We start from the raw sequence: 27,288 nt of genomic DNA, 5'->3' as shown, positions 1-27,288 counted from the left end.
CTGAAGTGGAGGTTGTGACAAGTGGCCTCTGGGGATTTAGTGCTTCCTGGGGAAGGTCACATTGAAGGAAAGACTTTTTTTAGATGGAGGGAGGGGGAGAGGGAGCAAAGAAAGAGAGAGAGAGCGAGAGAGGATTGGAAGGAGAGAGGGGAAAGAGGTTGTCACAAATAATCTCTGGGAACACAATCTGTCTTCTCTTGCTCTGCTTTTGAATCCATTCACGCAGACAGAGAGCACTAAAAGAAGTAGGATGTGCAGGAAGCAAAGGATTAAGGAGACTGATAAGAATTGCACTGCAAATTGCATGATGGTGCCCTTTGTCAAAACCTCACAAAAAGCTAATAAAGGTAACCCGTCACTGTACTTTCAATCTGATGAAAATGTGTTGTTTTAGCAATGAAATAAACCATGTTGCTGCCTGTATTTGGAGTTAGTACCATATGAGAGTTAACAAACCAAGTTTTTTTTTTCATATTTTCTTGCAAGACTTCTTAAAAATAAATAAAAAAAATTTTTTAATGTCTAATAACATTCCTGCTTTCAGCTGTACGTTTTCGCTTGTTGACGTTGAACTGAAAGCTGATACCTCCATGCATTCTCTGCTAACTCCCCCATGAAATATGTCCAGAAAAGAAAGGAAAGAAAGAAAAGAACCATCGCTCGGCTGCCACTCGATCACAGCAAGGCTTGAAAAGACGCCACAGAATGTGTGTGTGTTTGTTGCTAAATCTTTTTTTTTTTCTGTAATATGTGTCAGTGAGGCATGTGCAGGCAGTCATGAGTGGGTGTACAGTATGTGTGTGGAGGTTGCTCAGTGTTATAAACACCAGTGGAGTTTGTTTACATGCTCGATATCACTTTGGGAAAGCTGCCGTTCACTAAGATATGCACACACACAGTCTATTTAGTGTGTGTACAGCAAAGAGGAAGGAGTGTGTGTGTGTGTGATTACTAACTCATAATAGTCTATTTCGAACTGTCCGTCCAGATTTCAAGTGCAGCTTGCCAGGAAGTGTAATTTCCTGCTCAAGAGACTGATTCAGCAGCATCCAGCTGTTGTGTTTGTGTGGAGAGAAAGGAGACAGAAAGAGGAGGCGACCGCCTGTTTTTTTTCCATGCAACTACTTTATAGTTGTTTTTCCAGGTGCCACGAACCCCCGTCCCTACCTTGCCAGCCGCTCTCCCCCACCCACAAACCCACCAATCATTCCCCCCCCCCCTCCTCCCAGTTGCTCTTTTTCAGACTTTTAAGTAGGAAACTTTGGCTCCATAATTCTCCCGAGAACCCAGGATAGATCATGTCCGCACTCTCAGTTGTAATAGTTGTAGTAACCTTTCAGTGTTGTCCTTTCTTTCTGTGGTTATTCTAAAAGCCCTGCATGCAGTTCTGAACTTATATCAACTATTAGCTGCATGCATGTATTGGCAGGGTCTTCACGAATTCTTCATATCAATTATTTGATTTCAAGATGGTGGGTTTTTACTTTTCTGTTTTCTTTTAAAATTCTATTGTAGATTGAAATATGCGTTGAAAATAATATATACATAACGCGACAGTTTCTATAAATACACAGTTTGTTTGTTTAGATTTAGAGTGAGGTGTGTGCTCGTGCCTCACCACAGTATTACATTAAAGTGTGTGTATTACAGTAAGCATGGGCGTAGGAGGGCACAGCTCTGAGGAACACGTTGCCTCTGAAGGGGGAGTGAAAACAGGAAAAAAAAGAAATGGGTGCAGTTCAGTGTGATTCTTGCATGGATCTGTACCAAACAAAGATTTTGATTAATTGTGCAGCCCCAGCAGGGAGGGAGCTCTTTGCTACACCGTATACAGAGTTTGGAAGTTTGTTTTTTTGTTTCTTCTGAAGTAGTGGAAGTTAAATATTTCCTAAAGGCAAAACATGTAGGAATGGAAATGCAACAGGTGTTTTCTCCTTTCGACACACCTGCCTCTCTTTTGCTGAGTCATGATTTGTCGGCGGGGTCAGAGAAACCTCTTTGTAGCTCTGCTGTGACAAGCGAGGGAGTCGCATCTTTTTTTCTACTTTGCCCGTTTGAACCTTCCACGCCTCAATGTATCGCTTCCGCCCCCTCCTTTTCATCTGTAAGTGTTTACGTGTGTATTTGAGGTTGATGTAGCAGGAAGTTAAGTGCGGTTTTGCAGGTTTTTTGATGATTAAGCTTCATAAGCCCTCTTATCAGCTGTCTTCTGGATGATATGCACTCGCATGCACTCACATTCACATTTATCCACTTCTTGCCAAACTCCTGATGATTTACCTTCCTCTGTTTTTCTTTTCCCTCTTTTTGCACCCTCTCTCCTCCCGCTCTCCCTCCCGCCCTTCTCTGCTGACTCACAGGTGGTGTCCTCCCGTCAGAAACACAAACGCCCTCTGACACATGGCTGACAGCGGGAGACGGAAGGGGCGAGAGTGAGTACGGGACTGACTGAGATACAGAAACACACGCACAGAAAGAAAGAGGCACTCGGCCATCTGTGGCCGGTCCCCTGCTATTCTGCAGCTGTGTTGGAGTCGGCAAACGGTTCTGAGCTCCGTCAGGACTCCACAAACCCCAGAGTGAGATAAGGGTGTTCTCCCTACATCTCATTGCTCAGGGGATGAGCCTCGGCTGGGGCAATCTTAAGGCCTCACTGGCCTTGGATGCGGCCCCTGGGGGTGCTTCTCCGGAGGGGTGGGTGATACCCCAGCTGGATCTTCCGCTGTCGCCATCCTCCACAGCTGTCATTGGCGGCTAATGAGCTGCTGCTAGAGAGGAAACGGAGAAGGGGCCTGTGGAGAGAGGAGGAACTTACAGCTGTTATTAAGAGGCCCAGAGCTCTCGGACAAGGAATTCGTCCTTCTTTCTTCCTCTGCAAGAGAGTGGAACCCTTTAAAGCTGTTTTGGGTGCCATCATGAAAGGATATCGAATTTGGAAATAACTGTTTTTAATACATCTCTTTTCAGGTGTTTTAAAAAAAATTTGATTACAGTATTGACATGCCCCTGACAATGGTCACTATGCAGTTAAATGACATTTTTTCAGCAAACTGATTCAATATTTTCTCTCTCAACTGAAGGAGTTTCGACATTTAATTCATCTACCGTTTTTTTTGGTCAAGCTATTTTGTTTTTGTTTTACACTTTGATATTATTTTCAGTTTTCTATGTCCTGAAGGACATTGGTCACCATGGCAGCAGCCTATCGTGTCGTGGTGAGCAGTGTCAGCTGCTACAACAGTGTGGTAGTTGACCGGCGAACTCACTCCCATGCTGTGCACTACTGCTCGGGGCCATGTGGGGCGCTGTCTCAGGGACTAGACTGTACCGTCGCACACCGCGGCACCTGTTCCGAGATGATTGTTGCACCTGACACTGCATACACTGATGCAAACGGCTCACTCATACACTCCCATAACATGATCACTCAACAACTCCACAACCATGGTAAAGTGACTGTTACCATGGATACAACTTATAATGGTGGTTTAGACAGCAGTGGCAATTTGTTTTCAGGGGAGGATAGCCCCACATGGCGTGGTAAAAAGGCTCCCAGTGGCGGAGGCTCGACTGGGAACCTGAGCTCCTCTGGCAGTCTGAAGGACATCACCGAAGAAGCCATCAATCTGGCCAGTGGTAAGCTCAAAGAGTTTTCTTTTGACAAGCTCCGGCTCTCTTCCTCCAACCATGTCACCTTCCGGAAAGGTCGTAAGGTCCGTCCTGATTCTCTCAGCCGTCGCTCCACCGACCTGGAGATCATCTACGGCCACTTCAGCTCCAATATCACCACAAATGGAACTGCTAATGGCATGGCAAATGGCACGGGTCCATCTAATGATGAGAACCTGCCACCATTTGTGCCGGGGAAGGTAGCAGGCCTGGAGGAGACAAAGCTAAAGGGCAGCACAGCCACCTTGTCGGCCATCACGAAATTGAGTGGTGGATCAACAAGTAGCCTATCGAGTATTGGGTCTTTGGACCAAAATCTGATCACAATGGCCTCCCTGTACCGCAACACTCTAGGAGAGGAGAACCTGATTGCCCGTCTGCTGGAGAAGACGCGAGCAGAGGCGGGCACTGGGGGAGCAGGCGGGGAGGACATCCGTGCCTGCCTTGACATCCTGCTTAAATGTTCTGAAGACTTAAAGAAATGCACCGACATCATCAAGCAGTGCATCAGACACAAGGCTGGTGGAGGGCCAGAGGATGGCGGAGCCAGTCCTGACGGTGTATATCGGGCCGTGATGACCCGACTCAGCTCCTATTTGAAGAGAATACCTCTGGAGCTGGAGGGAATTGGAAGTTTGGGAGGAAGTGGACAGGGGGGTCAGGGTGCGCTTGGAAGTGGCCACAGCGATCTGGCTGAGCTGGTCAACACTCTTCACTCCATCCAGCAGGGCGTGTACTCTCCAATATTTGGCAATGAGCAACCTCCTCGCTATGAGGATGTGGTGATGTCACCTCCCCTCCCAAAGACTGCTCCTCATTCTACATTGTCTACTCTCTACCCTGTTTCATCTTCCTCCTCGTCTTCTTTGAAATCAGACTCCACCCATACAAAACCACTCCAAAGTTCCCCGTCCAGAGCCACTCCACTGACGAATGGACTACAACATCCACATCTTTCTTCTGTCACACAACACACACTCTCTCCCCCATCTGTCCCATGCTCTCCATCCGGCTCCTCTCCAACACACTCTCCTTCCCCTCTTCGTACCTCCCCAACCCCACTGTACACGCACACTCCTCCAGCATCCCCCATGGAGGCTCTATATATTGAGGAGGAGGCAGATGTGGGAAAGACACCTGAACAAGTCTCACAACAGACACACACTCCAACTAGAAGGGTGACCGCTACCCAGCACAAAAATGGGATTACATTGGGTCAACACATGCACCTGTCTTCTCATCCACACACGCTCCATAACTCTTCAAATGCTTTGCCGGCCAGCACTGGCTACAGCCCCACTTGGCCTTCCTCTGCCTCACTAACAGTCTCAGCACCCAAAGCGGTCTCACACAGGAATGATGACATTGACAAGCTGCTGATGGACTTAGAAAATCTGTCTCAGAGTATGAGCCACCCCAAAAACGCTGAGCCTCCACTTCCCGCCAAAACCAGGAAGAGAGAAGGAGGCCAGGGAATCACTTCCAGTGAGGCCCTTACTCAGCCTAAAATGGCCCAGTTCCAAGTCCAAAAGCCAGCCAACCACCTAGCCATGAATGGCCCTACCACCAGGACTCCCACTCCTCCCCAGGGAGAGAACAGTGAAGCTGTGGTGGGAGAGGAGGAGGATGGGGCGCTGCTGCTGAGGATCCTTGAGAGCATTGAGAGTTTTGCCCAGGAGCTGGTGGATACTGGGGTGGGGAGCACAGGGAGTGCTGAGAGGAACAGTGGGAAAGAGCGGGAGGTGATGAGGCTCCTGCAGGATACACTAACTACCACTGGCAGGGCTGATACCCCCCTGGAGAGCACAAGCCCACCAGCTGCTCCCATTGCTCCCTCCATGCACACACATGCCGCTTCACAAATACCAGCTATACCGACAAAACACTTCCTGGCAAACACACCTGCAGTTTCACCTGCACCGACACCAACATGTAAAGTTGCATGCAATGCTACATCCGAAGCTTCACCCAAACCTACACCTACAGCTTCCCCCAAACCTATGCCCACACCCACACCTGAGCCCAGAACTGAGGCTACAGATAAAGTTACAGAAGCCTCTACAGGGGAGACTGACACAACATCCATCCCTGCACCTGCAAGCCTGCATTCCTCCACACATTCAGCTGAACCTACACCTGTGGCTGCACCTGAAGCTCCAGCCCCTGTTGCGATCCCAATTGTGGTAGCCGCGAGAGATGCTGTCGATGCTGTTGGCGACCCTGTTGCTGTGAGAGACACTGGCTCAACCCTCCTCATCCAGCAGACTCCAGAGGTGATCAGAGTAAGTCAAAGAAACACTTTCAAATGAAAACTACTGACACATGCACAAGCTAATGGATAGCTAGGGAGACATTTACTGAACAATACAGTTTCAAACTATTACAGCTGTATCAACCATCATGTGGGATTTTAATGTGCACATTTTGTTGTTTCAAAATAGGAATTTCAGGGATTTAATATTATATGGAAAGTTGAGTAAACAGATGATGGATCATAATACAAAGCAACATCATCTAGATATGCATTTTAAATGTTACTGTTGCCGTGGTGGGCAGGAAGCCTGAGAGTAACTGACTTATAGGCGGACAATCAGGAACCAAGAAACAGAGTGATTGACAGCATTAGATTGAGAATAGCCAATTTGTAAGAAAGCGTCTATTGCTTTCAATACATGTCATATCAAGTGCCCAGGCGAGGATTTTATCGCTGTGACACAACAGGGTTGATGCCACTGTAATTGATGGGCCGTGATGAATAGTATTCATTAGCTGCGATGAACATGCTGATGGAGTTTCCTTTTCTGGGCTTGAATAAAAAAAGGCTGGTCCTTTGAATCATGGAAAAGTTAGGAGTGGCTCTTTGTTGACTGTTCCTGGTTTCTAACTTGTGTTTTGTGGTGTGTGTGTGTGTGTGTGTGGGTGTGTGTGTGTGTGTGTTTGCTCCCCTTTCCACCCTGGGGAATATTTAAAGGTAATTTTGGGTTGTGCTACAGAGGGAAAGAGAGGGTAAAGCAATTGGAGTTTGTGTTTTCGTGTGTGTGTGTGACTTGGTGTGCATAACTTACTGACACTGTCATGAATACACTTAGAAAGGGGGGTTACCTTAGCTTATCTCTGATGTGGGTGTTCAACAGCACATTATGGATTTAGGTAATTATCTATGACAGACAAACACCAATTATCAACGCCGAGGCAGAGCATCAAATCATTACCTCACTTCCTTTGTTTTCTTTTCTCCTTTACTAATTTGCTTATTTCTTTGCTCTGCCATCATTCCTCCTTCTCCACACCAGTCTCCCGCTGCTGTTTGTTTGTGTTCATTTACTGAGCTGTGTAACCTTATGCCCTGCTGATATGTAGGGCACCTATTTATGAGGTTACCATGGTAGCTGCCACAGAACAGAACAGCCAGCAACCGAACACATCATTACGCCTTCTCTGTCTGCTTATCTGTCCCTCCTTCCTCTCTTTTTTTTGATATCCTGCTCCTCTGCCTCCACATTTCTTGTAATCTCTTGCCATCCTTGCATATTTCTTTCCGCTTTTCCCTCCATTTTCTGCATCCGTGTCCCTTTTTGTTTTTCCTCTCCGTGTCCTTCCTTCACCTGGAGTCGGTCTACGTTGACCACCACTTCTCTTCCCGCCCTGAGATTGGCCGCTGTGTTATTTTGGGAGCGGTGAATAACAGTTGTTGCTGTGTGGAGGGCAGAGAAAACCAATGGGAGGTGCTGATTGGAGCACAGCGGGAGGGGGGAGGAGGGTAGGGTAGGGTAGGGGGGCATTTGTTGGCACACTGAGTGTTAACGGTGTCGTTACCCTCCAACCCCCCTCCACCCCTGGCAGAGCTAGGTGTGAGCGAGACCTAAATCTGTCCACCCCTCTGTACTATGGCATCCCGCTAACAGACTCACTGTCGCCACAGTGTAAATGGACCTGGATGTGTCTGTGTGGGTGTGGGATGGCGTGCATGTTTGTTTATGTGTGCGCATCAAGGCTTTCTCACATGTCCAGCTGCTCCTGTATTAATGTATGTGTGTTCATTTACATATGTGCCCATGCATGTATGTATGCACACAGGTGTATTCATACGAATTTGAATGAATGTGTGCTTGACCAAGCATGTGTGTGTGTGTGTGTGTGTGTTAGTTGGCCTGAGGGTAAGTTGACCCAGCTACTGTGGGTCACAGCTGAGTTTGAGAATAGCTCTCCGACACCCAATACCAACTCTGGCACTCTGGGAATTATGCTAATTTTCCTCAGCGCCAACCCCGCCTCCTGCCGCAGTCGCACATTAAACTGCCAATCAAACTATAAACAAGGCATGCCCCCTCACACACAAGTGTGACAATGCCCGTGCACTTTCATACACCACTACGTACACACTGCACCTTGGAGAGGTGTAGCTGTGTTTCCCGTTGCATTGTCATGGCTTTGATGGGAAGCTCTGCTAAGCCCTCTGGGTTGACACTGGCCTCAGGCGGTAGCATCCTCATCTGTGTGTGTGTGTGTGCGCGCACACGTGTTTATTGTTGATTCTGCTGCTGACAGGCTAATACAGGGCTTTCTGCACCTGTCAGAGCAGACCCATTAATCTCCATGGATACAAGGAAGCCAGCTGATATAAATCAGAGGCAAGGCCACAACAGTGAAACTCAGAGAGGGGAGACGTGGCAGCAGTGATGCTGAGAGCAGAGTCGGCTAAATCTGTTCGTGGTACTTGAGGTCAATGGCCCTCCAGTGGCAGTTGGTCTGTCTTTCTCTTACCCTTTTTTATTTTTGGCAAGTATAAGAAGAGATATTTCAGATCACATTTCCCTGCACCTAAATCCGACCTGTATGTTTTTGTTTCCAGTACAGTTGATGGCGACATGATTTAAAGACACACATTCTGATGGCTTGATTAACCCGCTGCTGATTTGAGTGTATTTGCCAACTGCTGTGGACGTGTTGCTAGGATAGAGCTGCCAGTTAGAGTTTGCTAGAGCGTTCCCTCCCCAGCAAATTGGTGAGAAAGCGGTAGAGCTTCCCCTCACACTTTGTCCAGACTTGGGTCTGGACCCTAACTGGGACATCCTCTGCTGAACAAAATAATAGTTTTGGGGTTCTAACTGCTAACATTACTGTTGTGAAATTGAAACCTGCCTTTTAAGTGGAATTCACTTTCCTTTGTTGCAGCAATTCCACAAAATACTGTGTGAGTGAATGATTTCAGCTTGTTGTTGAGGGAGGAATGAGTGCTCCTCTTTTTGACTTTTCCTGTCCATATTTTTTAGCCAACTGAGGAAATAAACTGTTGAACTTTTTAGACAGAAAGTTCTACTTTTTGATGCAAGGAGACTTTAAAAAAGGATAAAGGGAGCGACAAAGAAAAGCATGGGGTCAGAAAGGAAATGACAGGAAGGCAGGAAAGCCAAATGAATGACTGTCTGTGTGAGACGGCAGGAGGGAGACGTTTTTTTGTCATCTGAGAAGTTGACCGAGAGAAAAGAAGAGTTCATCGGGAGTTTTTGACGAAGAGGAACAAGCGAAGAAAAAGAATGGAGATGAGAAAGAGACTCCGTGGGAGGGGGGGTGGAGTTAGTGGGGGTGGTGGTGGTGGTGGGGGGCTGCAGTGTACAGTTGTTGACTTTGGTTCGGCAGAGGATGACATCATTCCTCGGCTGCTTCCACAGGAAATAAGGTCACAGTGGGAACCTCGGCCAAGCGGGGAAAAAAGCCTGTTTCAACCTAGGCGCACAAGCATACAGATGAATGCATTCATTTATACGCACGCACGCACGCACGCACGCACGCACGCACGCACGCACGCACGCACGCACGCACGCACGCACACACACACACACACACACACACACACAGTGCACTGCCAGACAAGGGCCTGTGTTGCTGTGCGTGAAAGGACTTTTCCAATGCAGTTCATACTACCCAAGGTTAGCCTGGACAATGAAACATTCACCGCCCAGCCCTTTGATACACACCCACACACACCACAAACGCACACCAGACATAGCACTTTAAAGCAAGTGACATCATGAATCATCACTCCTGCAGGCTGGGATAGCATCCAACTGCTGGTCCCAGTGCAGGGGGCTCTGTTGGAGTGTGTACACTTGCACAGATGCTTGTCTGCACACGCATGTACACACACACACACACACACACACACACACACACACACACACACATATATGCAAGCCTAACTTCTTTTTTTTTTTGGTCAAGTAACTTTTTCCTCTGAAATGTTTTCAGCTCAGTGGGAGGCATTGCTGCGTAAATCTGTGGGCCTCCCTCAGTGTCACCACGGAAACCACAACAACACATTAGGCTATCTGACGGGACTCCCCTATACCCCAGAATATCAGTTGTGTAATCTGATTGGCTGACGGGGAGGCTCCCCCACAGAATCATGTCTCCAGGGGCGATCAAATGGAGACTGGATATGTTTTCGGTTCATTTCAGAACACTGACAGTGTGTTGATGTGGGTGTGGCTGTCTTTGTGTATGTGTGTGCTTGTTTCCATGTGAAACAATTTGCCAGTGTTCCATAACAGTATGACTCGGTAAAAGCTTGGGTGTCGGCTGCCTCCCCCTCCCCATCCATCTCCCTCCCTGTTAAACCTCTCACCCTTCACCCAGCTCCACCCAAACTGGGCCAGGGGTTTTCTCCAGAAAACTGCCTCATTACTAAAACGCTCTCACCAGTTAATCCAGATACGTTTGTATACGAATGATATCTGAATCTGTGGTTTCCATCTATTAGCATATGGTTTCCATCATACAAACCTGTCACTCTGTCAGCCAAGGTGAGGGTTTATGATTGTTGGCCTTGATTGTGAGCCGAGGGAGCTGAGGTCGAGAGGATCAAAAGCAGCAGAACCAGCGTTTTCTGTCAGATCCAGGCTCACCTGTGAGTGTTGGACAGATTCGACATGGTGACGAGCAGAGAGCTGCTGCCCTCTGGCGACGCTCAGCCCTGACTGTACCATAGGGTACTGTGTCTGTTTGCAGGCTGGCCTCACTACTGAAGAGGATCTACAGCTCCATCTACAGGATGATCTGTGATTTAACACCAGTGGGTCCTGGTCTAAATCAGACTCGGTTGTATTTACTAAGAAGGTTTTCACAATTTCCTCCTGTTCTTAAGCTATTTTCAATGCTTTTAACTTTTTTTTAATTAAGTAGAGACACGAAAAAGGTCCCGTTTTGAAACAATTGCACAATCTGCCGTGATTGTGACATTATGTGACCGTTGGGAGGAAAGGGTGGTGCAAGACACAGCAGTTTTCTAGGTCAAAGAGACCACAAAGAGAAACTATTGTCTTTTGTTGTATCTTAAATTATACTGGGAAAATATTGCTCAAGGTGCATGGCAAAGGGATGTTACGGTAGTTTGTTTAGTGCATGGTCTGAAGGGGAGGATCTTTGCTCATGCAACTTTTTAGCATTCCTGATTTGTGTGCATTCTTGTGTTTCTTCTTGCACATTCTTTCTTCAGTGCTATCTGACCTTCTCCCTATAAGATTTGTTATTGATATCACTGGGCTGCAGCAAAATGTGCAGCGGCTACTTCTATCTGCTGACACGTCTCTCCCTCCCACTGTAACATTCCAGTCTATCTTTACTCTTCTGTCTGAAAAAGAGAGGAAACAGGAGCTGATCTGCTCTCTCATTGGCTGTGTGAAGTGACAGCTCTCTCACTGCAGCTTCCAGGCTGAGGCTCATCACTATTGCTGATGTAGGGTTAGCTCACTTACTCTTAAAATAGCCATGGGAAGGTAATGCAAAACCTGCCCCTGATAGCCATGCGTATAAATATGTAAAGCCAAGTTGACCGACAAAGGCCTGGAGTTTGTTGTTCTTAGAGATTAAATGTTGACAGGCTGTTGTTCCTGCAGAGGGAGATGATTAACTGGGCAATGATCTGGTGATGCAGCTGGGCAACCCTCCCAGAAATAGGCAGTGTGGTAAAAGGCCTTTCCTCTGGTGATTATTGAGTCAGCTCTACAGGCTTAAAAATGTTATGTCTTCATAAGATGCAGTTATTTAAAGACAATTCAAACAACAATTTCTTACGACGATGTATTAGCAACGCTTGAGCCTCTGGCTCGTATAATGGCCGGCTTGATTGGCTCTAATTGTTCAGAAATTAAACTACAAATCACAACCGTGCTATTCTAAAGAGAGATTGATGTTGTGGGGGTATTGTTATGCATTATTCTTACTTTTTCTGCCTGCATTAAGCACATACTTTGCGGGTATGTGCAGGGAGGTCCAGGGAGGTGTTCTGGAGGTACTTTACCCAGGAAATGTGCCTCTTTTCTGGGGTAAGAGATACTAGCTACAGTCACAAGGGCATATGAGTAGTGGATGCCTGACTGTAGTGTGTAACATTTGCTTCGTCACATATCTGTCAAGTTGGTGGATGGAAACAGTAAATGCTGCAGAAAGACATAATGTTTAACTTAAACCAACAGGTGGTGGCAGAGTGTCTTCATCTCTGTTGATGGCATTTTTTAGTATTTTCAATTTTGGGCCGTTGGCTGCTGGCTGTGGTACTCGTGACATGTTTTATTACCAGACAGCCTCTTCCTCTGCTCAGACAGCCACAGCAGCTGTGTCATTAACTGTTCCCATGTTTTCCTCCTGCGATTCGGATGTGAGGTAGACCGTGACCATCACTGATTCACTTCATCTATCGCGGAGGCAGCACTTGAACTTGGTTCATTCTCTGCAGTTTAGGGAGGAGGCTCCCAAGGCAACTTTGTGTGTGTGTGTGTGTGTGTGTGTGTGTGTGTGTGTGTGTGTGTGAGTGTGAGAGAGAGAGTGAGAGGAAGTGAGACCGGGAATAAAGAACAGATCTGCAATGTGAACTGTTGTTTCCTGCTGTTGGCACGGTAACCCTGGGAGTATTTCACCCGCCACTCAATCCAGGGAAAGGGTTATTTCCACGGAGATGGCCTTTGGCAGGCCTGGTCTAAAGTGAGTGTCTGTATAATCACAGAGAAGGGAGGGGGGAGTTCAAAATGTAACTTTAATTGTCCCAGTGGGCAGTTTGTTTTACTGCAACTCTAAAAAATATCATCACATAAAAATATAAAGCTGACGTGTATAACGACACGCAAATGCAGCAATGAATACAGAAATATATGTTTGAATAAGTTTACATTCAGCCAGAAAGCTACACACATTTAAGCATATCTACTGTATGACTTTTAATTTAACAATTAATGACAGTATTAGGTTTAACTAGTTCAATTAAATGCCTGATCATAACTCTGCTAAGTTATCAGAAAACTATTAAATCACATTTTCAGTCATCTTTCTCTGTGTGTGTGTGTGTTGCACATGTGAAGTCTGCCCGGTGCCTGAAGCAGAAATAAGTATGAAACATGGTGGCTATATTTATACAGATAATTTTACACACGGCAGACAGCCAATTTCAACGAGCAGGTGTGTGTGTGTGTGTGTTTAGGAAGTTGTTATGTTCACACTATTCAACTTCTCTAAAAGACTGGAAGAAGCTGGAAGATTCCTGTTAACTGAATCCATCGAGGCATACGCGCCCACACACACACACACACACACAATTGATATGCCTGACAAATTCGACACATGCTTGTGTACTAATTAAACCCTTTAGGAGGGCATGTGTGCACGGCGACAGTTGTTTTTGGACAACTGATCCTCTGCTTTGGTCCCGCCGCTCTTCCCAGCTTGCATGTAGCTGATCACTGTTGTGAAGGCTGCTGACTCACCTGTTCCTGTAGCAGTGGGGTTGTGTTGTAGTTGGAGGAAAGCACTTGCAGACATAATGCTCAAAACACTCACATACACCTGTTGCTCAGCCCTTTTTACTTCCATTAGCCCTTTCTGCCCTCTCTTCCACATTCCTCTCACCCTCTCTGCCCTCTCTTCCACATTCCTCTCACCCTCTCTGCCCTCTCTTCCACATTCCTCTCACCCTCTCTGCCCTCTCTTCCACATTCCTCTCACCCTCTCTGCCCTCTCTTCCACATTCCTCTCACCCTCTCTGCCCTCTCTTCCACATTCCTCTCACCCTCTCTGCCCTCTCTTCCACATTCCTCTCACCCTCTCTGCCCTCTCTTCCACATTCCTCTCACCCTCTCTGCCCTCTCTTCCACATTCCTCTCACCCTTTCTGCCCTCTCTTCCACATTCCTCTCACCCTCTCTGCCCTCTCTTCCACCTTCCTCTCACCCTCTCTGCCCTCTCTTCCACATTCCTCTCACCCTCCCTGCCCTCTCTTCCACATTCCTCTCACCCTCTCTGCCCTCTCTTCCACATTCCTCTCACCCTCTCTGCCCTCTCTTCCACATTCCTCTCACCCTCTCTGCCCTCTCTTCCACATTCCTCTCACCCTCTCTGCCCTCTCTTCCACATTCCTCTCACCCTCTCTGCCCTCTCTTCCACATTCCTCTCACCCTCTCTGCCCTCTCTTCCACCTTCCTCTCACCCTCTCTGCCCTCTCTTCCACATTCCTCTCACCCTCTCTGCCCTCTCTTCCACATTCCTCTCACCCTCTCTGCCCTCTCTTCCACATTCCTCTCACCCTCTCTGCCGGCCTCTTCTCTCCCTAAGCGAGCATCTTAAAGGAATACATTCATTTTTCGGGAGTTTATCTGTTACTGAACTTGCCAGTTAAAATACAAGAACAATGGCATCAAAATCATCTATGTGTCTATTAAATCGCAAAGATCGGAGTAATGTCTACCTGAGTAGAGAATGAATCCTTGCTTTGTTGACATAGCTTGGCTCCCAGCGTGTGATTTTATTCCATGGGCTTAGTGCATGTGAGCGTGCCCCACTTTCTAGCTCAGGGCCGCCCCTCTGCACTGAGCTCATACGGCGGTTACAGCTGATAACGGCATCCCGACCGAAGGTGTCATAGCGGAAGCATAGCACCCACCCTACGGTTCCCCCTCAGGTAAACACTGTTAGCTCTGTCAGCACTTTTGCAATAGTTTGCATTGTAAGCTGCACTTCTTAAAACTGCAATAATTTAAAAAACAAAACAACTTTGTTACATTAGAGCAAGATGTAAACACAACTTTGACATATTACCATATAAAGTTGATATGGCGAATATAACCCATGTACACATTGTGGTGGAAAAAAATATTTTTAAGCTTTACAAGTTATAACTAAAAGAACCATATGATACATTTCCACAACACACATCTGGCGGACAGAGCCAAATGATGAATGTAAGTCCAATGTTCACTCTCCTCTTAGCTCTCCACCAACTCCAGAGGGAAATATGTGGCTCTTTAGCTGCTAAACACTCCATATAGAATATTTGGTTGGCCACAGAACTGACCCACACATCACTGCTGACCTTATGTGTCCCTCCCATTGGGAACAGTTTGTCCCACAAGCTGCTTTCATGTCAATTGATCGGACTGCAGCTTTTGTCCTTCATGCTGTAGTGGAGCATCTACGACTCTTTAAAGGAGGTGGTTCCCACAGCAGCCTCACAGTCCTCACGTCTTGATAAATTTAACCGTTTTATTCATGTCGCTGTTTAACACTCTGGTTTTAGGACCAAGCGGCGACTTTGTTTTTGGAGAGGGCAGGGTTACACCGACTTGTCAGTCAGAGAGGAAAAGAGCACACAGCTGCCCCATGGCATCTGTCCTGGCTCTCTCTTTACACACACACACACACACACACACACACACGCACACTTACATGTACACCGAATCTCTTTATACAAAGATTTATGATATCGCAAGTGCATCACTACAGTTGACGTGGCCGTGCAGGGAAAGTGCCAGGAACTCAATTTTCAGTGATCCGACTGAGCAGCAGAGACGGGGAGAGGAAAAAAAGAGAGGGAGAGCGAGAGAGGGAGGGAGGGATGGAGGGAGGCGTGAGGGATTCAACATGACACTAAAAGCTGGTGAGATGGCACTTGTCAGATCGTGCTCATTTGTTCATAGACACGGTATAGTGATCGTATAATGTTTCCCCCTGCTGCACGGAGGTGAGAAGTGGCCAGTGAGAAGACAATGTGTTTGTGTGCGAGTGTGGGATCGGTATGCGACCTTGGCTTCAGTACAGAGTCCAGTTGTTCCAAAGAATTCAGTCGGGCCGGGTGTGCAGGGAGCGGAGAGGAGTTACCCTCACAATCCCGGGTGACTCACTTATTTATCTGGAAAGGCAGGACACATTCTACGAGTCTCGCGTGAGAGAGTTGTTGCTCATCTGTTATTAACACGCCGTGTTGTCAATGATGCAGACATTAGCAGTTTACGGAGTGATGGAACACATACTAAAAACATACGTCACAAGGACGGCAAGACCAGGGACTCCAGAAGACGCAACACTACAGAAATGTAGAAGAAAAGCAGGAGAAGAACCAAATGAGAAAATATCGAGGATGTAGAAAAATACACAGTGGACCAGCAGGAGACTAACGTGCTGCTGTTGTGGATAAATATCATCAATTTACTTTTTCTAAAAGGACTTTGTCCACTTCGTGGCCCCAGGAGGTGTGAAAATAATTCCTGAAACGCTTTCATCCAACAGCAGCTAATATTTCCACCACGTCCTCCTAATTGACGATGCTCATGGAGCCCAGTATAGCACTAGAGGGCACTTTCCATCTGTGTCGCTCTGAAACACAACCGTAGTGTTTACTTTGCCAACAGATTGTGAGAAGTTTCCTTTTCTTCGACGGTCAGCGGGCAAGCATTGATATACTATACATGCTACAGTAAGTGTAAACTAAACTGTTATACGTCAGACATTTGGTGAAGTGTCGTCGTCTTGGAGGGTTTTAGCTGGACAACTTAAAAATAGGTCACGGCTGTCTGTCCTGAGGGATCCCCTCTTGCACTGTCAGGCTTCAGGCTGGTCGGATCTGGCATAGTTGGGAGAAAGGGACTGGGAGATGGAGGGTGTTGCATTGGAAATGTGTACACTTTATTACAACTACTCACTATCAATTAGCTATTACCACATTCACCTAAATTCACCAAAGCTTTCCTTAATGAATATGAATTTCACCACAACTGCTACATTTGTATTTTACACCTGAACCAAAAGCATCAGGAAAGAAAACTTAAATTGTTCTGGTGGCTTTAGAGTCTTGTGGCAGGTGTCAATGAAGAATAGAGACAAAATGATTCGGTGATTAATTAATTATTCAAATAATTGAAAGAAATTGTTAATTGTTAACAATTTTTATGATCAAATGTCTTATAAAAAAATATTCAAAAAAAACGACAATAGCTTAATTGATTATATCGAAAAGACCATCAGTAAATATAATGTTATTTTATCAAGAGTGACTCTTCATACATACAGGGCTGGTAAAGATTTTAGTGTTTTAGCAAAATGGAAATAAGCTTTAAACTTGTCAGTCAGCCCAGCTGAGTAATTGAAAGTCAACAGATATAACAGGTACATATAACTGATCACTCCATCCCAATGTACCCCGATGAAATATTTTGGCATACTTGTCCTATATACCAACACTGAAGCACTGATAAGCTTCCAATATTCTGTAAAGTACAATTATTTCAATCAGACTCACTTTGATTTGTAACTTCCCAACTGGCTAACTTTAGTCAAAGGCGGGGACTGAGAAGGGCTCAGGTCCTGCAAAACACTGCACACCGATATGTGTGCCCCCCCCTAATGCTCAGGACAGCCGGTGTGCCGTGTGTGTGTTGCCAGACCCCGGCATGGCTCATGTTTCTCAGTGCAGTTTGTCAGAGCCCAGCTTGGAGCCGCAGGCACCAGTGAGACTACACCAAACACATACATCCTGAGCTGACAGGGGCACATCAGAGGGTTTTCCAACCCAGAGAGAAGCTGCTGTTTGGGGCTCGGATTGGTCATAAAACAGCCAAGTACCATGGTTCTGCCTCCTGGCCTGCACAGTAGCACGGGAGTCTTAAGGAACTTCTCTTTGCACAGACACCCTGCTGGATTACTGCTTTACAGGACACCGCTTTGGGATTTCCTCTCAGCGCTTGTTTAGTTGCCGGACAAGCTGGTCCGTTAGTAGTCGCCGTGTCAGTAGCTGCACCGGTGGCCGTGTCTGGTGGGGGGTTACGTGTCTCGGCCCCCACCATGATGATCAAGGAGACGTCGTTGCGGCGGGACCCCGACCTGAGGGGGGAGCTGGCCTTTCTGGCCAGGGGGTGTGACTTTGTCCTCCCCTCACGCTTCAAGAAGAGAATCAAGTCCTTCCAGCAGCAACAGGTCAGTCGGTGCAATAAGCAGGATGGACGCAAGTTTGGACTTGGACTCATGAGAAACATGGACGAGACGTTAGACACGCAAAAAATATACTCCAATCCTAAATACATGTCTTTTTTTTTCTTTGTTTCTCTCTTCTACACACACATGTTCACAGATGTTCATATATTATACACACACATACAGTAGTTTGATCTTGTTGCTCTCAGACACACAGAGTGACACGGCAGAGACGACACACTTGTCTGAGGCAGATACCAGCAGGGTATTAATAGGGCAGGAGGTGCGGGAATAGAGTGATGGAATGAACTCTGTGAAGGAGAGTGGGAGGGGGAGGACCGCTACAGCTGTCCTGTTCAGTACTCACGCAGTGAGAAGGCCCTCAAGAAGACACCAGGCATCACGGAGCTCCTGCCCCGACACACTGCGTAGTTTTGATTTAAGCAGTGTTGATAAAATACCAGTGTGAGGTTATTTCTATTTCATTTTGTGCAAACTGTTGACTTTTCAAGTCATCAGCTCTTGAACTACAGCAGATGCGTATGGGACACCTCGCCCTGTCATTGCTACCTCGTAGTGTACATTGTTGTCTGGTGAATTAGATAATGGAGTATGTGGGGAATACAATAAGTGTGTTCGGAGCTCTTCCCGAGGACAGTCCACTCTGTATGGCCCAGAAGACCCTTCTTGTATTTCAAACTCCAATTTGGTGGCCAGAATGTTAAAGCCAAACCGGCTCGGTCAAACCATCATGAATGCATCAGAGCAGTTGCCATGAGTGTTGCTTATTTTTACCTTATTCGTCATTTAAGGTTCCAGAGATTAGGATGGATTAAATTAAGCCCAAAATAGTCTTAACTGTCACACTCTTGTGCCGCCTGGAGCTTGTAGCCAGCCGTTTAAAATCAGTCATGATTGCCGACTATAAAAGTCACCGACTGTGAAGTCTCTTGTTGTTTGTACATATTTTTATGATTAGTTGAGAGTTTGCACCACATCACTTACATGGATCCCTTATGCTCATCAAGCAAAGTTGTGTCTTGTCTTCAGTTCTAGAAACAGGACTCAATATCTTTACTGAGTTACTTTTCATAAAAAAAATGAATGGATTTAGAAATTTCATGTTGTCCAGACATTTTGATCAGGTCAAAATCATGCAACAATATGGCAGTAAGAGTGCTGTCAATTGGTATTGATAAAGCAGTGGAAGAATGGAGCTCTGGTTAGGAACAACAAGCCACATCAAGCATACCTGTACTGTGGTGTTGTAGTCATTAGCATGCTGTCGATGTGGTTTGTTTTTATACCTTACTTTTAAGATTTGGTTAACAAACCCTCCAAAGAAAAGATGAAATTGCAATGTCCTTATTTTGAATTGCAACGGATTACAGTCAAACCAGCTTGTCTTTTCCCACACATGATCGCCCTTTCTCTCTTTTCAGGTCCAGTCCAAACCGGAGAAGAAACCAGGCACACCTCCACCGGCCCCTGCCCTGTCCACCCCCACCCCCACCCCAACACCGCGCTCACCCAGCCCTCCTCCGGCTCCGGTGATAGTCACCCCTCCTCCCCCTGCCGTCAACATTCCCAGGTTCTACCACCCCCGCGGGCTCCCCGCCATGGGCCCGGCCACCAACCACGACGCAGCCATTGCTGCCATCGAGACGGCCTTCACTGAGTTTGAGGAGGAGAAGGCCGACATATATGAAATGGGCAAGATCGCAAAGGTCGGTAGTTTAACAACATCTACTTGTAACAAAAAAACCACATGGGGGCTCGTTTCAGGCTTGTCTTCCATTGCCGTTTCCAAGAGAAACACTCGGCAGGCTCTGCTTCCCTTCAGATACAAAAACACATCCATGCTCATGGGCTACGCCACGCACACTCTGAGAGAGGTAGAGAGCTGCAGGAGAAGCAAAACGCCAAGTATTTGTACACTCCATACTCACGATAGAGTAATTTACTACGTCCAACACAGAACAAGCTTTTGTGAGATTAACATGAATGGTTACATGTTTCATCTTGAAGCTACCACACTAATTTGTGTTCCTTGGAAACATTTTGTTTTGTCTTACACACGTTGGCCTCATTGATCCAGTGCTGTTTTTATGTTGCCACTCCTTTTCTAAGCAGTGTGATCACTGATTCTAGGAAACAAACACTGTGGTGAAGTACGGTACACAATTGATTTTTGTTACTTGTCTTTCTGTGCAGGCATGCGGGTGTCCACTTTACTGGAAGGCTCCCATGTTCTACTCAGCAGGTGGCGAGAGAACGGGCTTTGTATCTGTTCACTCCTTCATTGCAACCTGGAGGAAGTAAGACGGGCCTCATGTTCGTCTGAGGAAGTCTCATGAAATGTGACGACGTAACTCTCATCATCTTATATTAAACGCCTCCTCTCCTGCAGGTTGTTGCACAGTTGCCACGATGACTCGTCAAGGTTCATCTCCCTGCTAGCCAAACCCAGCTGTAACTACCTGGAGCAGGAGGACTTCATCCCTCTAATGCAGGTACCGGTAAATGTCATATCAACGTCCATCAACGCAAACATTGCACAAGCTCTGCACTATTCTCTGTGTTTACCACACGCTTTTCTTTTTTTTCTGTTTGTGTTTGACTGATTAGGACATAGTGGATACGCATCCTGGGCTCACATTTCTGAAGGATGCGCCTGAATTCCATTCCCGCTACATAACAACGGTAAATGGCATGAAAAATGACATCCACCGTCCTTTTAATGTGATAATATGATTACGGTGTAACGATAGGACGACCATTTTATTAGTCTGCTGAGTTGGCTACATTGAAGCCACAGCTTCTTATGTTATCCAAGTATAACCAAAACAAATGACAGTATTATATGAGAGTAAATCTGCAACCCAAGCTAAACACCAGACCATGTTACATATTAATGTTGTCCTAGCACTCACATTTGATGTGTTGAAGATCAGTGACGTCTCAGAATCGACTCCTCCTACATTGTCAGCAAAGCTGCTTCAGTGCACGTCTCGTAACTTTAGCAGCTCTGTGTGTGTGTGGGGGGGGGGGGGGGGGGGGAGATCTGGACAGCTGCAACACGTTTTTTAGAAGTTGGGGGTCTGCTGCGTAGAAGTGCAGAGAAGTCTGTGCTCTGATGCGTCAGGGGACATCACGGAAACAGTGATGCCCCCCCCCCCCCCCTCAGCCCGCTACAGCAGAGGCCCTGACCCTCCACATGCCCTTATTAAGACACTTCCTTCAGTTAAGGACAGATGACCCGCTACTGTATGAGGCATTTGTAATCCCTGGGAGGTCCATGTACCAGGAAATGTGTGCTAATCCGCTCTTTGCTAAGCCTTAGTGTTATGTTTCAGTGACAGGCAGCCCGGACCCACTTGTTTCCATTGTATGATAAAGACCCTTCGTTTGAATGTGGATGAAAATACAAGTTGTAGTTGAATCGGTGGTTGGTCTCCCATGTGAGTTTCATGCTATTTCTATGGACTGAAAGCAGAGCCCAACCAGCCTGTCAGACCTTTCGTCCTGCATCCCTTTTTAGACTCCCATTAGCCCGAATTAATAGACATAAAACATTTCATAGCCTCCGCCATCTCTCCACGTTTCAAATTATCTTCAGATTATTTTAAAATGTTTACTCATAATTGTACTCGTGCTTTGTGTTTCACTGCTGCTCAACCAATTGCCGTTTTAGGACAAATACTGTGATCGATTGAAAACAATCGAGGCAAAAAAATCCTAGAAAAAAATCATTTCATTCTGCTCAATTCCATATGATTCCCTCTGTTAATCGGCAGCATTCGGATACTTTGTCACCCCAGGTGATCCAACGGATATTCTACGTGGTTAACCGCTCGTGGACGGGTCGCATGACCATGATGGAGCTGCGCAGGAGCAACTTCTTACAGACCTTGGCCCTGCTCGAGGAGGAGGACGACATCAACCAGATCACTGACTACTTCTCTTACGAACACTTCTACGTCATCTACTGCAAGTTCTGGGAGCTTGACACTGACCATGACCTCTTCATTGACCCCAAAGACCTGGCAAGATACAATGACCATGGTAAGAACAACTGAAAGAGCGGCGGGTTCACTGTCCCCAACTGAAATACACCCATACCTGACACATGGGGGTTCATAACAAATATTATTTCAAAATCAGAAACGGCAACATCGATCCTGAGATAGTTGTGTACAGATTGTAAAACCCCTTGAGGCCTATTTGTGATTCATGATATTGGGCTGTATGGATAAATAAAGAAACGTGTTGGTCCCATTGTATTTAATATGGATGGTATGCCAGTAAAGAATCAGAAACAGATGTCTTTGGATTTGGCACATTCATTTGCTTATTTTCCATTTGTTAGACCCCGACTAGCTCGTGCACAAAACAACAGCTGTTTGTCCGAGGCTCAACACTTCCATGCTGTCTGATGTGAAACACATTACACTGTTAACATAATTATATGACCACCTCACCAAATTTTAATTCACTTACTCTGTACTTGCGCAAGTGAACTGCATGCACAACAGTTTACAACAGTAACTCATTTGTCTTTTGGACAAAAATCTTATTTGCTTATTGTTCTCATTCTCTCCTCTGACAGCCTCCTCAAACCGAATCATTGAAAGATTGTTTTCAGGGGCCGTTACTCGGTAAGTGGAAACACGCAGATAAACAAAGCAGGTGATTACTTCACCGTAATGGCGGTATTGAATGTGAATGTCTCTTTCGCTCTTGTTTCCAGGGGTAACGCTGTGCAGAGGGAAGGCAGGATGAGCTACGCTGAGTTCGTCTGGTTCCTCATGTCTGAAGAGGACAAGAAAAATCCCACCAGGTGATGTACAATGTGATTGAGCAGCTGCTCTCTCGGCTTGTGTCTAATACATATGCCGCGTCCCAGGCAGATGTCATTTTATTTGCAAATGCACTGCTTCCACCATTTCCGGGTGTTTGTGTGTGTACGTGGTGTGTAACTCTGTATGCGTGTGTCATATCCCTCTCCAGTATAGAGTACTGGTTCCGCTGCACGGACGTGGATGGCGATGGTGTCCTGTCCATGTTTGAGTTGGAGTACTTCTATGAAGAACAGTGTGAGAGGATGGAAAGGATGGGCATCGAACCTCTGCCCTTCCAGGATTTGCTCTGCCAGATGCTCGACCTGGTCAAACCCGAGAGTTCAGGTCAGTGCCAGCACAAGCACATCCATGGTGTTTTATCTTTAATTTCTTGTTATCAGAAAGCCACACTCAGCCACCGTACTTTTTACCTTTTCAATCTAAACATAACACGTGCATGTGTTTGTGTACATGTTGCTTCCTCCAGGTAAGATAACCCTCAGTGATTTGAAGCGCTGCCGGATGGCCCACATATTCTTTGACACCTTCTTCAACCTGGAGAAATACCTGGACCACGAACAGAGAGACCCATTTGCTGTGCAAAAGGTGAATTTACATCTCTTAAATATAATATTCAGCCATACTGCAGGAGCTGTCAATTTGAAGCAGCACACAGTTAAAAAGGAACTTATGAAATGTGTCCCACAATTGATGAAACATAATCTTTCTTGGTGACTTTTGATTGTAATATAATAACATTCAGTGCCCTCAAACTTAACAAAATACTACTGTGTCTGGGCTTCAAATATTATTATTTAACATCTAAGATATTACTTTGGAAATTAATAACAATTCACTCACAAAATTCCACCATTACCACGAAAGAAATTGGATACTGGGTTTTGATACATACCCCGAACTTCCAGGTGCCATGTTGTTGTATGATTTTAAAGCTACTTCTCTTTTTGTCTCTTAATTTATTTTGTAAAAATGTATGAAATTCTCTCTCTTTCCTCTAAAATATGGATATTTGCTGTGCACGTGTTGTTCCAGGACATTGATGGTGAAGGTCCAGAGCCGTCTGATTGGGATAAATATGCCTCAGAGGAGTATGAGATTCTGGTTGCGGAGGAGACTGCAAATGAACAGCTACATGAGGGGTACGATACACACACTTATACTTCCATACATGCTGGGGTCCATTTAAAAAAAAAAAAAAAAGACGCACCATTTTTAGTATTTGAAGATTAGCTTGACTGTCAAGACAATAAGAATATAACAACAATTAACCAGTTCTACTATGCGTGTCGTGTTCCCAGGTCCTTTGATGACGACTATGAATCCGAGGAGCTTCAAGTTCCAGGAGAGATTGGGAATAAAATGGAAAAACTGGTCATATCAGACCTGTCAGCATAGAACTCCGTCTTTGGAATTCCTGGGCTTTTCATTCTGGAAAACAAACAAGGAATGCAGCGATAGAAGGTCCCTGTGGACGGATGCATCACAAAATACACGGACGTAAAGACTTAAAACGGATTTGGCATCTGTTTCTCGATGACTTTGGAGTCTCCTCATAAGGGACTCGTCGTTTTTCTGTGTGTGTGTGTGAGAGACCGTAAACCAGTACAGTTCTGTGTCTGGTGCAATAACGCATCTGTACTCATACAGAGAACAATTTCACTGCCTCCAGCTCTTTGCTCCGTCCGACAGAACAAAGCCGACGATGCGGTGGAGAAGTGTATGATAAGCTCTTAAAGGAATTAAGACGAAACATTTCACTGTAAAATAATGTAATTGTGAATTTTCTACAGACAATCCTGCCAGCAGACAATCATCTGAAGGTAGACAGACAGGTCAGACTGTCAGTTACACAAACAGACTCCTAGTTGGAGACAGAAACAGAAGATATAGTGATAAGCACTGAAAACCCACAGTCATCTGCTCAATAAGGATACAGACAGACAGACACTGCCATCAGAAACCTGCTGCCTGTGCAGCTTTGTCACTGTGTTCCTTGTAAAGGAAGTCGTTAAACCTCCAGTCCCTTCAGGGGAGGAATCATGTAACAGTTTGGGTGATTGTAACAGCACCTCTCTGTGGCCAGTCCGTGCTACTGCAGGCCATCACTGTCATGCACGGTGCATAATGGCTGGCCAACTTTTCCAAGAGGGAGTTCAGTTCACTGCACAGCCTGAGCTGCTCTATTAATAGTTCAGCATTATCATTGCTCCACCTCTGGACTCCCTTTGAAATCATTTTTTAAGTCTCTGACGACAAGGACTGAAAGGTCACTTTATTGTGTCATTTCTCAGTCAGGTCCCAGTGAGACATTATGCACATATAATGATGCATGTTGACAAACATATCAAACTCTCTGGTAGAGTTGCCCACACATTTCCGCCCATAACATTTGACATGCAATCGATGCGCATAACAACTGTGAGTTGTTCCCGTCAGTCTCATGCAATTATCCAGCACATGTACAGCACCTGGTAATTACTTTGATCTGTTTTAAAAATGTCTGCCAAAAATTGTAATTTTCCTGTTTCTACATCTCATTGTCGTACACCGTTTGTTTGTTTATGGAACATCTGTTCTCCCTGTTACACACACACACACACACACACACACACACACACACACACGGTACCAGACACACCACTAAAGATGCCGCTTAAGGGCTCAGTTCATGCAAATTATAAAAACATATATTCTCACACCTCTAGTGGTATCTAGTCTGCAGATAGTTGGTTTTTTTGCAGAAGTTTTATGAAATCCGTCTCTGAGATTTTTGCCTCGACGACATCGTGAATGGAATTTCATTTGTGGCTCTTAAAACATTGGAGCTACTTCCATTAGCGGGGAGCTGTGTTACTGTAATTTGTCTTTGCTTTAAGCACCAACTTACTTCCTTTCACCTGTATTTTATTCAAATGTAGGCAGAAATCTCAGTGACGGATAGATTAGAAGCCAGGCAAATAGAATCCAAACTATTTGCATCGACAGATTTTTCCTTTTTAATTTGAATAAACTGACCCTTTCACTCTATTATTGACTGTGCAGCACTCACAGGGACAGGTGCATGTGTGCACACTGCCCTTACTGTATTAGCAAGCAGCGTGTGTTTGCTTAGAAATTATTGCTAGAGGGGTGTGTTTTAGGAGCGTGTGATGTGTAGCTCTCGGTTTCAGGCTTAGTTGTTGCCATGGGGATGGTGTTCCCGGGGTGGGTGGGTGGGTGTGTGTGTGTGTGTGTGTGTGTGTGTGTGTGTGTGTGTGTGTGTGTGTGTGTGTGTGTGTGTGTGTGTGTGTGTGTGTGTGTGTGTGTGTGTGTGCTTGTATAACTCTTTAATTGGGAATGGGACAGCTTTTGTCATCGTTGGCTTCAAATTCACTGACATATACCTCCTTTCCTGGCACTTACTACAAACACATACCGGTAAACTTATGCATGCACACACACACACACACACACCACAGTTGCTATTGAAAGGGAGAACGAGCTCGTGGAAGCTGTAGGGTTCCCCCTTCTGCTCTATAGCCATTGTAAATGTGCCCCACTGTGTATTAAACTATATTATAATAGTAATAACTAATGACAGCCATTATAAATATAACGGCTCAGATTTCTGGTGTATTTTGATGGTTTGTATTGCTGTGCCACTGTGTGGCTCGGGATAGGGGGGTAAGTTATGTTGGATGTTTGTGTGTTCGACGCACGGTGGATTCCAGCTGCAGAAGAGGGGGAATCCTCTGGAGGACTGCTCTGACAATCACAAAAATATGAGAAACGGCTCATATGGAGACCTTCTGAGACTCATGTTTCACCGCTGTGGTCACACACACACTCACACACTCACAAGGAGACCCACTCATCCAAACAGTATTCACGAAGAACTGTTGAAGGCAATGATGCGTCTCCGATTGTGTCCTTGTACTCACACATGCAGCATCAGGCAAGGAGAAACCCATGCAGGACTTTTACTTTGAAATTGCATCCCTACTTTGAAAGGTAGACAAACTTTTATTTTGATGTACTTCCTCTGTGCAGTGGAGACTTGAGTAGGCTGAGATGTGTTCAGATCCTGACGGTTATTGTGTTGGCATGGTTTTCTTTCTGTCAATCACTTTCCTTTCTTTTTTTGTTTCAATTTCTTTCTTTTTCTTTCTCTTATTTTCTTTCTTTTCTCCATCTACCCTTTTCTTGGCCCTGCCCCCTGTTATTTGTTGCTTTTGTCTGAAGTTTAAATAAAGATGTTTCAACAATATTATTTCACCTTGAAGATTCTTTACGGTTGCCCACACACACACACACACGTTCATCATCATTCCCTCCTTGTGTACACACTGTGTACAGTAAGTGTGTTTGTCTGCACTGGTGCTCATTAGAGTGTACTTTACAGCCTTTTGAATTACTGAGTGTGCTAACTGGGCTTCTGACCCTTTTTACCTCAAGGCAGATTTTTATTTTTTTTTACATGTCTACTGTTTCTGTACATGTGTTGGAAATATGTGTAAAAACGTTTTATTAGAAAAGTTTTTTTGAGTTTG

General features: G+C 45.7%; 1 protein-coding gene across 4 annotated transcripts; it reads left to right on the top strand.

The window, feature by feature from the left end:
• The first annotated feature begins 2,448 nt into the window (after window positions 1-2,448).
• On the top strand, window positions 2,449-26,999 carry ppp2r3a (protein phosphatase 2, regulatory subunit B'', alpha). 4 transcript variants are annotated; one of them, XM_079286587.1, is made up of 12 exons: window positions 2,449-5,951; window positions 19,340-19,624; window positions 20,112-20,215; window positions 20,308-20,410; window positions 20,526-20,600; window positions 21,719-21,962; window positions 22,507-22,555; window positions 22,648-22,737; window positions 22,908-23,083; window positions 23,226-23,344; window positions 23,792-23,898; window positions 24,058-26,999. In XM_079286587.1, the coding sequence occupies exons 1-12, from the start codon at window positions 3,192-3,194 to the stop codon at window positions 24,152-24,154; spliced, it is 4,209 nt and encodes a 1,402-aa protein (XP_079142713.1). In that variant the 5' UTR covers window positions 2,449-3,191; the 3' UTR covers window positions 24,155-26,999. The 4 variants fall into 4 exon arrangements, with proteins under 4 accessions (XP_079142713.1, XP_079142712.1, XP_079142715.1 ...); XM_079286586.1 differs by having other exon boundaries at window positions 20,308-20,416; XM_079286589.1 differs by lacking the exon at window positions 2,449-5,951 and adding an exon at window positions 17,422-17,900.
• The last annotated feature ends 289 nt before the right edge of the window (window positions 27,000-27,288 follow it).

Source organism: Melanostigma gelatinosum (assembly GCF_949748355.1).
Source record: "Melanostigma gelatinosum genome assembly, chromosome: 16".
NCBI classification, from domain to species: domain Eukaryota; kingdom Metazoa; phylum Chordata; class Actinopteri; order Perciformes; family Zoarcidae; genus Melanostigma; species Melanostigma gelatinosum.
This window is presented reverse-complemented; position numbering and strand designations above follow the sequence as displayed.

Bases quoted from the DNA above. Each gene is read 5' to 3' on its own strand.
- ppp2r3a (XM_079286586.1), top strand. From the start codon at position 3,192: ATGGCAGCAGCCTATCGTGTCGTGGTGAGCAGTGTCAGCTGCTACAAC. The intron at 5,952-19,339 runs GTAAGTCAAAGA...CTCTCTTTTCAG, and splicing joins AGACTCCAGAGGTGATCAGA to GTCCAGTCCAAACCGGAGAA. The intron at 23,345-23,791 runs GTGAATTTACAT...GTGTTGTTCCAG, and splicing joins ACCCATTTGCTGTGCAAAAG to GACATTGATGGTGAAGGTCC.